The following is a 17265-nucleotide window of genomic DNA, read 5'->3' as shown; positions in this document are numbered from 1 at the left end:
AGTGCTAACTGCAGCTCAAACAGAAATAAATAAGCATAGGAAATTACTGAAATAATATGTCACAGGAAATTCAATGTCTGTGAGAGGGACACTATTATATCCTCCATAATTAATAACCTGGAGGGGTTGCTGGGGGTTTGTTTTGGTAGGTTGTGGTGTTAGTGACAGTGGTAGTGTGACTCCATTTGGTTAACAGCCTTTGGAATGTTATGATAAAGGGACACAAAATCACCTTTGTAAGAAGCACGAGAGAGAGAATGAGAGAGGGAGAGAATGAGAGAGGTGGGGCAAGACCACAGGTAAAGAATTCAGAGTGAATTAGCCCTATGTGACCACAAAAAAAACAACATGGGAGTATTTTTTATAATATTTTATAATAATATGTCATTTCATAATCAGCATATCTCTATACCACATTCACAGTATTGTACACCCTGACCCATTAGATTCATATAAACACGTTGTTCCTCTGTTGGTTCCTGGTACTCAAAGAAATAGAAATGTCCTCTCCAGGATCCTCATATACAAATAAATGTACAAGAATAAGAAAAATACTCTCCATATTTTACACATTTATAAAATGTTATTTTACAAAAAATCTCCCAGTTAAATCAAAAAATCCCTTGCTTATATAATTTGTCATTTGTATTTATAGTTTCATAATTACATACATGAAAAAATGATTCAGTACAGTATGTGGTAGCTTTTCTGTTATAGATGATAGCAGTTTCCTATAAGTAAATTAAAAGACAATATACTGTATCTGTGAAGACAGGTGATTCTGCTGTATGTTCTACAACAGGGGTGTCAAACTCATTCCATGGAGGGCCTAGTGTCTGAAGGTTTTTGTGTTTTCCTTTAAATTAAGCCCTAGACAACCAGGTGTAGTGAACTAATTAGTGACCTTAATTCATCAACTAAGTACAAGAAAGGAGTGAAAAACACGCAGGCACTCGGCCCTCCATGGAATGAGTTTGACACCTGTGATCTTATGATGGCCTCATTCCTTTGAATAAATAATTGTGTCTCCCCATATTAAAGTGAGCAACATAATTATCAGGTTAATGAATGTATCATGCTACCTGGATACAACTGCAGCTCTAGTAAAACAATAACAACTAGGCCACAGGAGGTCCTCATGCACTGCTGGTTTTGTTCTGTCTTATTGGTCAATTCAATAATCTAAGTCAAGATGGAGAGTTATTGAATTGATGTGTTATTCCAGCTGGTTCCAGAGTGAAAGAGATGACCTACAAATACATCATGTCCATGTAAAACACAATATTATCCCTCTGTTGTGGTAGGTCATCTGATGCTCCTTCTGTCTCTATGGATCACTCCAGACACAGCCCACCAACCAGCCTGGAGGTCTTGGGCATTGCTAGCTGTGAGGGCCGGCAGCTCTCCCTCCAGTCCAGTACTAACAGAGAGTCAGGGGGCCCTTGTGTTCGGGTGCAGTGAGGGTAAGAAGCAACAACAATAAGCTTGGAGTTTTGAGACTGTCTGCCTCACAGCTCTCACTGCAAGATGATACTCTTGGCCTTCAAATTAAGAGGAAATCTCTCCTCCTTCCCTCGCCATGCCCCTCAGGTGTAGATATCAAGAATGGAGTAAAGTGTATGAACAAGGTCCCAATGTGCAGAGTTGTAGGCTTTTTAAACATGAAAGGAATTTTCTTATTTTACACAACAACATGGCAGTCACAAGTGGGCCTGAAGACAGCTGGGTCTATGAGAGGCCGTGACCTTCTGGAGCAACAGCACTCCATGTTATTTTTGTTGTGTTTACTCTTTGTCAAATTTTCAGGGGAGAGAAACCTTGTCCTGAAGCAAAATGGAATTGGCTTCTTTAAAAGCAAGTCTGCCAGGGAAATTCTCCCGGGTCTAATGTTTCATCCTGGGACCTCTGTAACTCCAGTCCACCAGTGACCTATACGAACATGAAGTCAAACCATCTGACTACGTTTTAGATGAAGAACATGCTTGGTGGCTGTGGAGTACATTAAAGGAGAAAACTGCCCGTGTTGCGATAAAAAGGTGGTGTTCTCTTGAAGATGGTTCCGAGACAGAATCAATTGGATAGATATACTGGTATGACGCAGCCCCATTCCCCACGTCAATGTGTAAACGTAGTTAAACGTAGGCTTCGTTTGTCGCTACTGCATGTAAAAGTCAAATAAATATGATGTACATCGACATGGGGGAGACAGAGGAGCATATATCACTCCTATTTCCCATACTAACACCATGATGATCAACAGTAGTGTTACATATTTTCCTATAGAAGGTTATGATATGCCATAACTGTGTGTATCAAATGGGAGTAAGGATGTTCAAGGGCTGAATAAAATGTTTAGTCCTGTCCTGTTCTGTCCTGTGGAGGTCAGAGGGGGCCCTTGGATCCAAGCACACATATTGTAAAAGCCTCACTTGACTTTGTTGTGTTGTGTGTACAATAATGCCATGACATCTTTGTGGTAACTGAGAAGAGGGAACACGTAATGTATGTTTCGAGATGTGCTGTATGTGAACACACTTCATGATTTCTGGACAGAGGAATAAAAGCTATTGTATGTTAGCTAAGCAGGCTAACAACCAGCAGTGATTGTCACAGTCCCAGAAGAGAACACATGCAGGATCAAGTAGGCTAATACCATGTTGTCTCTAACACTGTGTCCACATAGATCACATGTTTCTCACAGACTCTCACAGTGAGATAGAGTGTGAAGTATTGTCTGCTTCTCCTCCTGCCAGTATTTACCTTTTCACTGACACCCAATGACACTGTCTAGAATTGAACAGATGGTCCTGTTAGAAAGTCAAATAAAAGTGATAAATATAAGGCGATTTGAGCGGAAAGCCATAAGGCACTTCCAGTATGGTGATGGTGACAGCCATTATCATGTGTGTTGTAGTAAGTAGGCTCTCAGGATTGACACCACACTGTCCACTGAGTTCCTTACATGATGGCTGCTAGTTCCGCTGCGTTTAGTTGCATGGAATACACATCGGATACTTTTAAGGCAAAGTCATCATCATTGCCTGCATGATTGTTGTGTGTTGTTTTCTGTAGTGAGGTAACAATTAAAATTGTTGTTTTGTGGTCAGCTAATGTTCGTCATTTGTCTTGTTTTTCTCATGAGACTAACTGTGCATGTTTGGTCTTCTCTTGTTGATGTCTCCTAAACACATTAGTAAAATTAGTACTATGACAAGGTTTTACATTGTGATGATGTTCCCATCCTCTCTCATGCTCTCCTGGCTGCTGCTGGTCTTGGTGGGGCTGCCGTTGTGAGTAGGAGTGGTCAGGGAGTTCAGAGAGGCCTTGCTGTCTGACAGAGAACCACTGCTGGGCAGGAAAATGCTCTGGGGGAGGGGCCGTTGCCCCAGTGACGAGGACAATGGAAACTCCCTGTGGCTGCCATTACCATTGGACACACAGTGGTGGGGCAGGTATGGCAGTATGTCACTCTCAATGATAAGGTCTCCATCCTCGTCGCTGTCGCCCTCCGCCACACTGTTACTGTTGCTATAGTGACTGACACTTTGAGAGGCGGGGCTGGGGGCCAAGTCATGGGAGATGGTGGAGCCTATGGATCCAGAGGAGCTGTTCCCCCCTACCGAGACCTTGCTTCCTCGAAGAACCACGTTATTGCGCTGGTTGGCTGGCTTCACCGTCACGATCAGGTTGTGGCTGTTGGCCACCATCATGTCTGTCACCTGGTCCAAAGACTTGCTGTCCACGTCAATGCCGTTGACCTCCAGGATCTCATCGTTAACCCCCAGCAGGCCTGTGCTCTCAGCCAGGCCTCCACGTACCAGCCGGGAGATAAAGACACCAGGCACCTTCTCCACTCCCTGAGGCGTGACCCGCACACTCACCCCGTCCCGGATATAGAAACCCAGGGGCTTGTGGGTGCCGTGCTTGTGCAGACGGACGCGCCGGTGTGTCTCGGGCAGGATGTCGACATCGATGATGGAGGAGATCTGCCGGAAGTCCTGGGGATGGCCAATCATCAGTCCTGGTTTGGTTTTCTGCTGTGCCGGGCGCAACCCTGCCAGACCCTTTTTCCTCCTCTGCAGGGAGTTGGTGGCAAAGACCACAGGCTCATCCACATCTACAGGACAGAGAAGCCATGTCAGAAATACACATACTGTATGACAAGGCAGCACCAGGGTCTCAGTTCATTCCAAACATGGATAATAAAATACATTGAAATATGTTCTGACATTTTTTTTAAAAGGCATCACATCCTGTCATAATGTCACCTTCTGGTGTCAACAGCTAACCTGAAGGTAAGACATGGATTAAATTGAGTTAGTTTAGAGTGTGAAAGGTGGAGAGACATAGCACAGGTTTTAAATCTACTCTAATCTTTTGCCTCCGTCTGTCTTTCCGTGTGTAAACCGTCAATCTCAAACGCTCAGAGCAGGAAAAAGCTCACCTTTCAACTCTCAAGAAGGAAGTTTAATTTCCCTACTATATAAATACACATATTGATATAGAATGCAGTGGTCTCACTTTATCCTGCTGTATGTTTCTTTTGGCTTTTCTGCGAGAGATTCATTAAGATCCAATATTATGTCAACCATAGAGATCCTATGAAGTTATATACTCATTTTTATGATGTCAACAATCTGAGCTGAGTGTAGGATTTCCAAAAACATTGAGTCTCTATTCCACACTGTTTTCATAGTTACGGTTCCCAATGCCCTCTATCCCACTTCTCCTTTTCCACTCCCTACTCTCCACTCCACCTCTATCTACATCTCCCTGTCTGTCTCTCTCACTCACATCTTCCCTGTGCTGATTGAGAGCAGAAGTTGCTGGCAACAGGAGAACAGTATTTCAGAACCTGCCCCATAGACAGACGGAGACAGACTGGATCTGAGAGATGGAGAGATGGAGCAGGGCTGCAGGGGTAGGTGTAAGGACACAGTGAGGATTTCCATAACTCTCTCTCAGCCCCTACTGAGGGGTCAGAGGTTGCGAAACAGAATCAGATTACATAGCAGGCAGATGAATCACAGCTTCAGTACCCACTGTTAAGATGAAATAGACCAGGCAATCTAGATCCATCATCACACACACCTGACTCATCCACTGGTGACATAGTCATGTTTTTAGTGCTAGCAGGCAGGTAGCAGCATGGGGAGGAACCACTCAGGGCTCAAGTCTAATGACAAGCCATGCTCGCTGCGGAAGAGAGAATATTTTAAGTTATTTTTAAACTGCGGAGAAGGGCGTGCTATGTGAACCTGCTCCTCAGAGAGAGACAGAGATATGTAGGAGAGGTCTAGATGTGGCTCTGGTGGGCGGAGACTAATGCTACCAACACGTCTCCTGTGCCACTAGGGGCCCTGATAACTCTAGACCAATTTTATTCATCCCACAGAAACGCATACAAAGCCCTCCCTCACCCTCCCTTAGGCAAATCAGACTATGACTTTATTTTCCTGCTTCCTGTTAACAAACAAAATGTCATAACAGGAAGTATCAGTGGAGCGCTCAATACAGAAGTGGTCCGATGAAGCTAGTACAGACTGAGATATGTTCCGGGATTCATCCGATAGCATTGATGAGTTTACCACATCAGTCACAGGCTTCATCAATAAGTATATAGACAACGTCCCCCCCCACAGTGGCTATACTATATGTGTTGTAGATATGTGGTAGTAGAGTACGGGCCTGAGGGCACACACTTAATGTGTTGTGAAATCTGTCGTGAATGTATTGTAAATGGTTTTAAAATTGTATAACTGCTTATATTTTCCTGGAACCCAAGAAGAGTATCTGCTGCTAAATACGAACGTATCCAAACCAAAAACCTTGGATAATAGGGAATATCCTCGCTGGGCTAAAGGCTAGAGCTACCACTTACAAAGAACGGGACACGGACATGGACACATACAAAAAAGCTCACTAGGACCTCCAACGAGACATTAAACATGCAAAATTGACAATATAGGAGGAAGGTGGAATCCTATTACACCGCCTCTGACGGATGTTGCAGGGCTTGCAGACGATAATGGATCACAAAGGGAAACCCAGCCTTGAGATGCCCAGTAATGCAAATAACACAACAATTACATACTTAATGTTGCTGGGTCATGCAGCAAGACAATCTAAAACCACACAAACAAGTCTACATAAAAATAGCTAAAAAGCAACAAATTTTAAGATTTGTAATAGCCTAGTCAAAGTCCAGACCTAATCCCAATTGAGATTTTGTGGCAGGATGTGAAACGAGCAGTTCATGTTTGAAAACCCACAACTGTCACTGAGTTAAAGCAGTTTTGCAAGAGTGGGCCAAAGGTCCTCCACAGTGATGTGAGGGACTGATCAACAACTACAGGAAGTATTTGGTTGGAGTCATTGCAGCTAAAGGTGGCAAAACCAGTTATTGAGTGTAAGGGGGCAATTACCTTTTCACAAAGAGGAATTGAGTGTTGCATAGCTTAAATAATTAAAGTAAGTATTCATTGTTTTTGTTATTTGTAAACGCAGGTTCCCTTTTTTTAATATTAGGTTTTGGTTGACGATCTGATAACACTCACTATAAAAATATGCAAAGATCAGAAAGGGGGAAATACTTTTTCACAGCACTATATTTCTGATTTTTGAATATTTTTATAGTGAGTGTTGGAGTTGAAGTCAGAAGTTTACATACACGTTGGAGTCATTAAAACTCATTTTCAACCATTCCACAAATTTCTTGTTAACAAACTATTGTTTTGGCAAGTCGGTTAGGACATCTACTTTGTGCATGACACAAGTCATTTTTACAACAATTGTTTACAGACAGATTATTTCACTTATAATTCACTGTATCACAATTCCAGTGGATAAGAAGTTTACATACACTAAGTTGACTGTGCCTTTAAACAGCTTGGAAAATTCCCGAAAATGATGTCATGGCTTTAGAAGATTCTGATAGGTTAATTGACATAATGTGAGTCAATTGGAGGTATACCTGTGGATGTATTTCAAGGCCTACCTTCAAACTCCACGCCTCTTTGCTTGACATCATGGGAAAATCAAAAGAAATCAGCCAAGACCTCAGAAAATAAAGTGTAGACCTCCACAAGTCTGGTTCATCCTTGGGAGCAATTTCCAAATGCCTGATGGTACCACGTTCATCTGTACAAACAATAGTACGCAAGTATAAACACCATGGGACCACGCAGCGATCATACCGCTCAGGAAGGAGATGCGTTCTGTCTCCTTGAGATGAACGTACTTTGGTGCGAAAAGTAAAACAAGTCCTATATCGACATAACCTGAAAGGCCGCTCAGCAAGGAAGAAGCCACCGCTCCAAAACCGCCATAAAAAAGCCAGACTACTGTTTGCAACTGCACATGGGGACAAAGATCATACTTTTTGGAGAAATGTCCTCTGATCTGATGAAAAAAAATAGAACTGTTTTGCCATAATGACCATCGTTATGTTTGGAGGAAAAAGGGGGAGGCTTGCAAGCCGAAGAACACCATCCCAACCGTGAAGCACGGGGGTGGCAGCATCATGTTGTGGGGGTGCTTTGCTGCAGGAGGGGCTGGTGCACTTCACAAAATAGATGGCATCATGAGGATGGAAAATGATGTGGATATATTGAAGCAATGTCTCAAGACATCAGTCAGGAAGTTAAAGCTTGGTCGCAAATGGGTCTTCCAAATGGACAATGACCCCAAGCATACTTCCAAAGTTGTGGCAAAATGGCTTAAGGACAACAAAGTCAAGGTATTGGAGTGGCCATCACAAAGCCCTCAAAGTATGTAAACTTCCGACTTCAACTGTGTGTGTGTGTGAAAATATATATATATATTTGTGTGTGTATAATATGCATATTTATATTGTATTATACAGGGCACATTTGGAAAAGAGACCTAAGTCTCAATGTCTTCCCTGTTAAAGTAAAGGTTCAATGAAAAAAAATCTTCCAAGATTCCAAATCCCAGTATCTCCCATCGTCTAATTTACATCACTTTGCGTGGCACAATACATCAACACAAAATGCAGATAACTTCTCACACATTCTTGAATCTTATCACCACACCTCAAAACTGTATGATAGGGTTGCGCTCCTGTGTCGCTCCATTTTGAACTGATTAACACCATTTCCCTGTAAAAAAGGAATCCAGAGCAGTACAATAAAACATTGGTAACTCTTTATGAACACCTGAAACAATCCAATCCTTCACACCTCCAACGGTGTCCGTGCTCCCAGGGTATGTGGGAACGTCCCGCCCCGGACAAAGCCACAGATGAGGTGTGTTTGACCTCTGTGATAACCCACAGATGGTCAGCCATCTAAACAATGCCATAAATCGTGATTGAGTCATCATGCTGGGCCTCGGCCCTTCATCCCTGGCCTTCATCATCGTTCACATTTGTTCATTCTCTCTATTTTTCAACAACACACACATACTGTACACACACACTTTCACATACTGCTGCTAATCTGTTCTTCATTACTATCATCACCACCATCATCGTCATTATTATTATCATCATCATCATCTATTCTGATGCCTAAGGGCAACAGACAGGAAATCGAGAGGAGGAACAACAGACAGACATCTTACAGTGACTGCCTTTATGTACATATCTACATCAAATACCTCGTACCCCTTCACAATGATCTGGTACTGGTACTCCCTGTATATAGCTTAATTATTGTGTATTTATTCCTCGTGCTACCCTTAAAACAATTTAACTCTGCATCATTGGGAAGGGCTCGTAAGAAAGTATTTCACAGTAAAGTTGTATTCAGCCTATGTGAATAATAACATTTGATGTGGTTATGAGGAGCACTGTCTGCTGAGAGGGTGAAAAACAGGAAGTCATCAACACCTCAGTGAGGCCATGGAGAAAGAAAAGAGAGCTTTTCCCACTCTGGCATTCTGATTTTACTGCCTGTTTGGTTATACCGTTGGGAGATCGGTGTACGACCACTATATATCATAAAGGATGCAGTGTATATGATCCTCTTAATACCGTTATAAAGGCACATTCAACACAGTGGTCGCTAGCCTAGCAGGGCCAGTAAGCAAAAGGTTACTGGTTTGAATCCCTGAGCTGACTAGGTGAAAAAACTGCCGATGTGCCCTTCAACAAGGCACTTAACCTTAACACACTGAGCTATAGGCTAGTCACTGCAAAGAGGTTTTATGGATGACAACATTAAACTGATTTGACCAAAGCCACAGGCTGTTGTATGGCGGGATAAAAGGGAGATTTGATGTATATCCAGGCTCAACTAGAGGGCATGAGACATAATGGGAGGGTGACTGTCTGTCCAGACTAGTGGTGATCCCTGACCTCAACACTATGAAGGGAAAACAATCATCTGCTCACCAACAGAAAATCTCTTCCAACATAGTGAGTAGACCGAAAACCCGCTGCATTCACTGCATGTGTATTAAATAGATATTTATATGTTCCTATACTATATGAATTTCCAGTTATGAAAAGCATGTGTGTGGTATAGTTGACATTTCTTTGTTTGTTTGAGTTCATAACATATATGTTTAAGTGTCTGTCTGTTTGTGTTTGTCTATCTGTTTGCGAGTGTCTGTCTGTTTACGAGTGTCTGTGTCACACCCTGACCTTAGAGATCCTTTTAATTCTCTATTTGGTTAGGTCAGGGTGTGACTAGGGTGGGTAATCTATGTTTTCTATTTCTTTGCTGGTCGGGTATGGTTCCCAATCAGAGGCAACTGTCTATCGTTGTCTCTGATTGGGGATCATACTTAGGCAGCCTTTTCCCACCTGTAGTTTGTGGGATCTTGTTTTGGTACTGTGCTGTTTAGCCCTACTAGACGTTACGTTTTGTTTTGTATTTGTTTTTTTTTCTGTGTTCATTTAATAAATTAATATGTACGCCTACCACGCTGCACCTTGGTCCGATCCTTCCATCGACGAATGCTACAGTCTGTCTGTTTGGGAGTGTCTATTTGTGAGTGTCTGTCTGTTTGTGTGTGTCTGTCTGTTTGTGAGTGCTCCACACAGAGCTGTAGCCTGCCCTGCTTCCCTCCCTGTCACCTCCATTAGGCTTATTGTCTGGACCCCCACAAAGAGCAAAGCAGCCTCTGTTATTAAACCCACTCAGGGGCTGGAGGAGGCGGGCGGGAGGGAGAGCCCATCCGGAGAGCACATGGGGGGAGGACTGGAAATGAACCAGCCAGACTGGCGTGACAGCCAGGCACCCAGGAGGAGGGGTAGGCTGGGGGCCGAGGTTACAGACCAGGGGGGTTGGGTCTGCTCAACGATCTAGCTGTCAATAAAAAATATTAAAAAGTCAGCAGATCAGGGAGAACTGCAGTACCTTCTGAATGATGCTTCCTGTCCACATCATCCCCACAGAGAGAAAGCCAGAGTTCATTACAATGGTCTGTTAAAGAGTCTGGACAGAACGGCTAACACACAGAGACGTGCAGGTTAACGGAGTAGGTTATTGAGGGCATGACCTTGTCTGTAGAGAAAAGAGGGAAATGTCTGAAATGCTACTAGCGATAACCCTGGACATAAAAACAGCTGGAGCTAGACTCACTTCCCTACTAAATCCATTTCCCCCTTTTTCTTATTATCAATCTCTGCTTCGCTTTCCCACTCGGTTCTTCTTTCCCTTGTGTCTCTGTGATTGTATTTGTACACAGTGTAAGCATTGCACGGCCAGGGATCTGTGTGGTCTATGAGCACGTCTACACTCTTCCGAGCAGGATTATTGACCAACTGGGCTATAATGTGGTTTAACGGTGAGTGAGATCAGAGGCTAATGTGCAGAGTGGCTAGCTACAGAGATACTGTCTCCCTAGTGTGTGTGTGTGTGTGTGTGTGTGTGTGTGTGTGTGTGTGTGTGTGTGTGTGTGTGTGTGTGTGCGTGCGTGCGTGCGTGCGTGCGTGCGTGCGTGCGTGCATGCGCGTGCGTGCGTATTAGTGCTGATATAAAAAGGATCCATTGAAACCATCCCTTCACCCGGTCCTGTCCAATATAAATAACACACACACAAACATGTACACATTTCTAGGTATGCCTGTATGCAGAGCCTGTATTGCACACAGACAGACTGGAACATCTATAAAGTTGTCCTCTCCCTGCCCTGTCTCCGCCCTCTGGTGAGGGGTTGTGGGATTCTCCAACCCATTCTAGAATACACTGCTATGGTATCCATAAAGAACAGATGACGAATACCAAATATGCTTCCCTCACATGATGAAATCAATCAACTACGCTCCTCTCTATATCATGTGATCTCTGTAGGCTACCGCATGAATCACCTGACTCATGTTATACACAACATTAACTTACTGTAGCACAAGAGCCAGTAAATGCCTGTTAATGAAATGAATAACCAGCATCAGTAGGGCAACTCAGTTCTGAATCACTGCTGACATCTTACATAACCTTGAGCATGTTGAGTTTAATACAATGATGATTTGTAACAATGCTGGCATCATAAGGTGATATACTGATTCAAAGCTAAGCAGTCATTGGATTGAAACACTGGGAAGATAGGCTAAGGTGGGAGGGGTCAGCAGCACTGGGCCTCAGGAGAGGACATTGAAATGAAGTCAGCAGTGGAGGGGCCTCAGGATCTCATCACAGTGCATTCAAATTGCCATTGTTAAAATGAAATTGTGTTATTTTTCCGCAGCTTCTGCCTGCCCATACCATAACCCCACTGCCACCATGGAGCACTCTGTTCACAATGTTGACATCAGCAAACAGCTCGCCCACACCACGCCATGCAAGCTGTCTGCCATGTGCCCGGTACAGTTGAAACTGGGATTCAGCCGTGAAATGCACACTTCTCCAGCGTGTCAGGTCAAGACCCTGGTGAGGATGACAAGCACACGCAGATGAGCTTCCCTGAGACGGTTTCTGACAGTTTGTGCAGAAATTCTTTGGTTCTGCAAACCCACAGTTTCATCAGCTGTCTGGGAAGCTGGTCTCAGACGGTCCCACAGGTAAAGAAGCTGGATGTGGAGGTCCTACACGTGTTCTGCGGTTGTGAGGCCAGTTGGACGTACTGCCAAATTCTCTGAAACGATGTTGGAGGTAGAGAAATTAACATTAAATTCTCAAGCAACAGCTCTGGTGGACATTCCTGCAGTCAGCATGCCAATTTCACGCTCCCTCAAAACTTGAGACATCTGTGGGATTGTGTTTAGTGACAAAATTGCACATTTTAGAGTAGCCTTTTATTGTTCCCAGCACAAGGTGCACCAGTGTAATGGTCATGCTATTTAATCAGCTTCTTGTTATGCCACACCTGTCAGGTGTCTTGGCAAAGGAGAAATGCTCACTAACAGGGATATAAACAAAATGTGTACATTTGAGAGAAATAAGCCGTTTCTGTGTATGGACAATTTCTGGAATATTTTATTACATCTCATGAAATATGGGACCAACACTTTATGTGTTGCGTTTATATTTTTGTTCAGTATAGTATAGTATAGTATTCATGACTCTAACAGAATTGAAAATAACTATAACAGAGCCAGTTGTCTGCAGCCTACAGGCATAGAGCCTCTCAGGCCTCTCTCCCACTGGATCCATCAGACATGCTGATTTACCCACTTCCACAAGCCCCTCTCAGACTCACAAACAGAAGACAAGGAGGAATGGGTATGAGATACAGAGGGAGGGAGACTGATAGCTTTTCCATCAATTTGCCTCCTGCCCATGTATAGTCTATAGTGACAGGTCCGTCTACGCTGCCATTCATGCTAACCTTGGAGGGGGTCCCGAGGGAACTCACTATTGGTCTGCACAGAGAGGTGTGTGTATTAAGTATCGATGGGTATAGAGTGAACATCTGTCTCTCTGCTCTGCCATAAAGAACCCTCCCCCAACGTGAGCAAGATAAAGAAGCTGATCGTGGACGACAGGATAAGGAGAGCCGAGCACGCCCCCGTTCACATCGACAGGGCTGTAGTGGAGCGGGTCGACAGCTTCAAGTTCCTTGGTGTCCACATCACTAAGGACGTATCATGATCCGAACACACCATCATAGTCATGAAGAGGGCACGACAACGCCTATTCCTCCTCAGGAATATATTTGGCATGGGACCTCAGATCCTCAAAAACAGCTGCACCATTGAGAGTATCCTGACTGGTTGCACCAATGCTTGGTACGGCAACTGTTCGGCCTCTGACCGCAAGGCACTACAGACACATACATACTGCCCCCCCCCCACACACACCCACCCACACAGTACCCAATTGTCATACTTGAATAACAGTAAAGATATTTTCATAGAAAATGACTCAAGTAAAAGTCACCCAGTAAAACACTACTTGAGTAAAAGTATAAAAGTATTTGGTTTTAAATATACTTCAGTATAAAAAATAAAAAATCGAATTCCTTATATTAAGCAAACCAGAGGGCACCATTTTTGTGTTTTGATTTAGGGATATCCAGGGGCATAATTTACAAAACAAAGCAAGTGTTTAGTGATTCTGCCAGATCAGAGGCAGTTGACCAGGGATGTTCTCTTGATAAATTGCGTGAATTAGACCAAATTCCTGTCCTGCTAAGCATTCAAAATGTAATGAGCATTTTTGGGTGTCAGGCAAAATGTATGTAGTAAAAAGTACATTATTTAGGAATGTAGTGAAGTAAAAGTTAAAGTTGTGAAAGGTATTCATAGTAAAGTACAGATACCCCAAAAAAACTACTTAAGTAGTACTTTTTACTTAAGTACACCACTGCACATAGACAAACACACACATTCACATTCCTTTTACACCCATCACATACTGCTACTCTCTGTTTATTATCTATGCAGTCACTTAACCCCACCTACATATTACCTCAATCACCGTACCTTGACAAACCCGTTCCCCTACACATTTTGTATTTTTATTTAACCTCAGCTAAGACCACTCCGCCACTCGGGAGGCCACATTACACCACTGCGCGTGCGCACACACACACACACACACCTTCTTATTGGTCTACGATTGGTCATCTCTAGGAGACAGAACGCGTCTCCTTCCTGAGCGGTATGACGGCTGCGTGGTCCCATGGTGTTTATACTTGCATACTATTGTTCGTACAGATGAACGTGGTACCTTCAGGCGTTTGGAAATTGCTCCCAAGGATGAACCAGACTTGTGGAGGTCTACAATTTGTTTTCTGAGGTCTTGGCTGATTTCTTTTGATTTTTCCATGATGTCAAGCAAAGAGGCACTGAGTTTGAAGGTAGGCCTTGAAATACATCCTCAAGTACACCTTCAATTGACTCAAATTATGTAAATGAGCCTGTCAGAAGCTTATAAAGCCATGACATAATTGTATGGAATTTTCCAAGCTGTTTAAGGGCACAGTCAAATTAGTGTATGTAAACTTCTGACCCATAACAATATTCAACAACTGAGACATAAACTGAACACATTCCACAGACATGTGACTTACAGAAATTGAATAATTTGTCCCTGAACAAAGGGGGGGTCAAAATCAAAAGTAACAGTCGGTATCTGGTGTGGCCACCAGCTGCATTATGTACTGCATTGCATCTCCTCCTCATGGACGGCACCAGATTTGCCAGTTCTTACTGTGAGATGTTACTCCACTCCACTCAGTGTAACGCTCATTACTTCGACGATAAACGCGAATCCGACCATCACTCCCGGTGAGACGAAACCACGACATGTCAGTGAAGAGCAATTTTTGCCAGTCCTGTCTGGTTCAGCGACGGTGGGTTTGTGTCCATAGGCGACGTTGTTGCGGTGATGTCTGGTGAGGACCTGCCTTACAACAGGCCTACAAGCCCGCAGTCCAGACTCTCTCAGCCTATTGAGGACAGTTTGAGCACTGATGGAGGGATTGTGCGTTCCTGGTGTAACTCAGGCAGTTGATGTTGCCATCCTTTTATTGTAGACCTCCACAAGTCTGGGTCATCCTTGGGAGCAATTGGACCACGCAGCCGTCATACCGATCAGGAAGGAGGTGCGTTCCGACTCCTTGAGATGAACGTACTTTGGTGCGAAAAGTGCAAATAAATCCCAGAACAAGAGCAAAGGACCTTGTGAAGATGCTCGAGGAAACAGGTCCAGGAAACAGATATCTATATACACAATGAGTCCTATATCGACATAACCTGAAAGGCCGCTCAGCAAGAAGAAGCCACCGCTCCAAAACCGCCATAAAAAAAGCCAGACTCCGGTTTGCAACTGCACATGGGGACAAAGATCGTACTTTTTGGAGAAATGTCCTCTGGTCTGATGAAACAAAAATAGAACTGTTTGGCCATAATGACCATAGTTATGTTTGGAGGAAAAAGGGGGAGGATTGCAAGCCGAGAAAAACCATCCCAACCGTGAAGCACGGGGATGGCAGCATCATGTTGTGGGGGTGCTTTGCTGCAAGAAGGACTGGTGCACTTCACAAAATAGATGGCATCATGAGGATGGAAAATGTTGTGGATATATTGAAGCAACATCTCAAGACATCAGTCAGGAAGTTAAATCTTGGTCACAAATGGGTCTTCCAAATGGACACTGACCCCAAGCATACTTCCAAAGTTGTGGCAAAATGGTTTAAGGTATTGGAGTGGCCATCACAAAGCCCTGACCTCAATCCTATAGAAGATTTGTGGGCAGAACTGAAAAAGCGTGAGCGAGCAAGGAGGCCTACAAACCTGACTCAGTTACACCAGCTCAGTCAGGAGGAATGGCCCAAAATTCACCCAATTTATTGTGGGAAGCTTGTGGAAGGCTACCTGAAGCGTTTGACCCAAGTTAAACAATTTAAAGACAATGCTACCAAATACTAATTGAGTGTATCTAAACTTCTGACCCACTGGGAATGTGATGAAATAAATAAAAGCTGAAATAAATCATTCTCTCTATTATTATTCTGACATTTCACATTCTTAAAATAAAGTGGTGATCCTAACTGACCTAAGACAGGGAATTGTTACAAGGATTAAATGTCAGGAATTGTGAAAAACTGAGTTTATATATTTGGCTAAGGTGTATGTAAACTTCTGACTTCAACTGTGTATATATATATATATATATATATATATATATATATATATATATATATATATATATATATATATATATATATATATATATATGGTACCCTTGTACAGTATATAGCCTTGTTGTTGTTATTTTATTGTGTTACTATTACTTTTCCTTTAGTTTATTTAGCAAATGTTACTTACTTTATAAAAAAAAATCTGCATTGTTGGTTAAGGCTCGTCAGTAAGCATTCCACGGTAAGGTCTACACCTGTTGTATTCGGGCACGTGACAAATACATTTTGATTTGATTATGCTGCCTTTTCAAATAGAATAGGGTGAAAAGGGCACTTAAACTGGTTAAGTTTGCCTCCATCTTGATACAATATCTTCTTGTCTCTAGTTCAGAAAGACAGGCTATTCTAGAGTATGCTAGCTTATTGACAGTGTTACACCTCTGTATGACGTGTTATTGCCGTGTTACAGCTTATTGGCTGTGAGTTTGCACTTCATAATGTTGTGTTATTGCAGAGGGGAACAGCTTATTGACTGTGTATTCATACATCACTAGGACGGGTTATTACAGAATGACAGATCTCACTGGTTGGCTGCTGGTGTTATAAGGCTGAAGAAATCTAGTTGCTTATTTCTGACCATATATACAAATACTAAAAATGTGATTCCTTTTTCTGCAGAACTGTGTGGCTTCTTTTATATTGTTTACAGACAATTTTCACTTCCCACCACAGCTGACATAAGTAGTGTTGTTTGGTACTCTATTAGCTGCCTGGGTTCCTTTGAGGATTAGCTGATCCGCTGATTTCACGCTCTAATCAGACAGACAGCAATAGTCCAATGACTTCCTGACTGTTCAGTCACATCACATAAATCTGACAAGGAGAGTCCTGCCTTAAGGCACACACCGGCACTAATACTCCCATGTGCCCTTACAGCAGCCTTGCTGGTAGGTCATTGAGGAGTAGGTTGATTCTACTTCACCATCACTGCTCTTGTCTGCCTAATTATTGAGAGTACGAAGATGTTCATCAACCTGCTGGTCACCATGAATATGCTAGTGAGGTCCCTGAAGGGGTCCCACTCTGAGCCCATTGTCAGACCCTTGCTATCAGATGAATTATTCCCCAGTGAACAGGCCAGGCTGTGGGATGGGAAGCCTGGCCTGGCGGCACTAGCACCAGCAAGTCCCTGTCCTCCAGAGTAGATGGATACCTGATGCTGCCAGCGGGAAGCTGATCACAGTGCTGTGGAGGGATCTCTTTGCTACCACA

The 17265-nt window shown here is 43.2% G+C and overlaps 1 protein-coding gene across 1 annotated transcript in view; it reads right to left on the bottom strand.

Moving 5' to 3' along the window:
• Positions 1-355: 355 nt before the first annotated feature.
• The window catches only part of LOC112252357 (partitioning defective 6 homolog alpha), a 37250-nt gene continuing 20340 nt past the window's right edge, over positions 356-17265 (bottom strand). The window contains exon 3 of the mRNA XM_024423502.2: positions 356-4117. Coding sequence (XP_024279270.1) covers positions 3219-4117 — 899 coding nt within the window. The 3' untranslated portion in view covers positions 356-3218. The remainder of the gene's footprint in view (positions 4118-17265) is intronic.

Source organism: Oncorhynchus tshawytscha, linkage group LG06 (genome assembly GCF_018296145.1).
Source record: "Oncorhynchus tshawytscha isolate Ot180627B linkage group LG06, Otsh_v2.0, whole genome shotgun sequence".
Classification (NCBI taxonomy): domain Eukaryota; kingdom Metazoa; phylum Chordata; class Actinopteri; order Salmoniformes; family Salmonidae; genus Oncorhynchus; species Oncorhynchus tshawytscha.
This window is presented reverse-complemented; position numbering and strand designations above follow the sequence as displayed.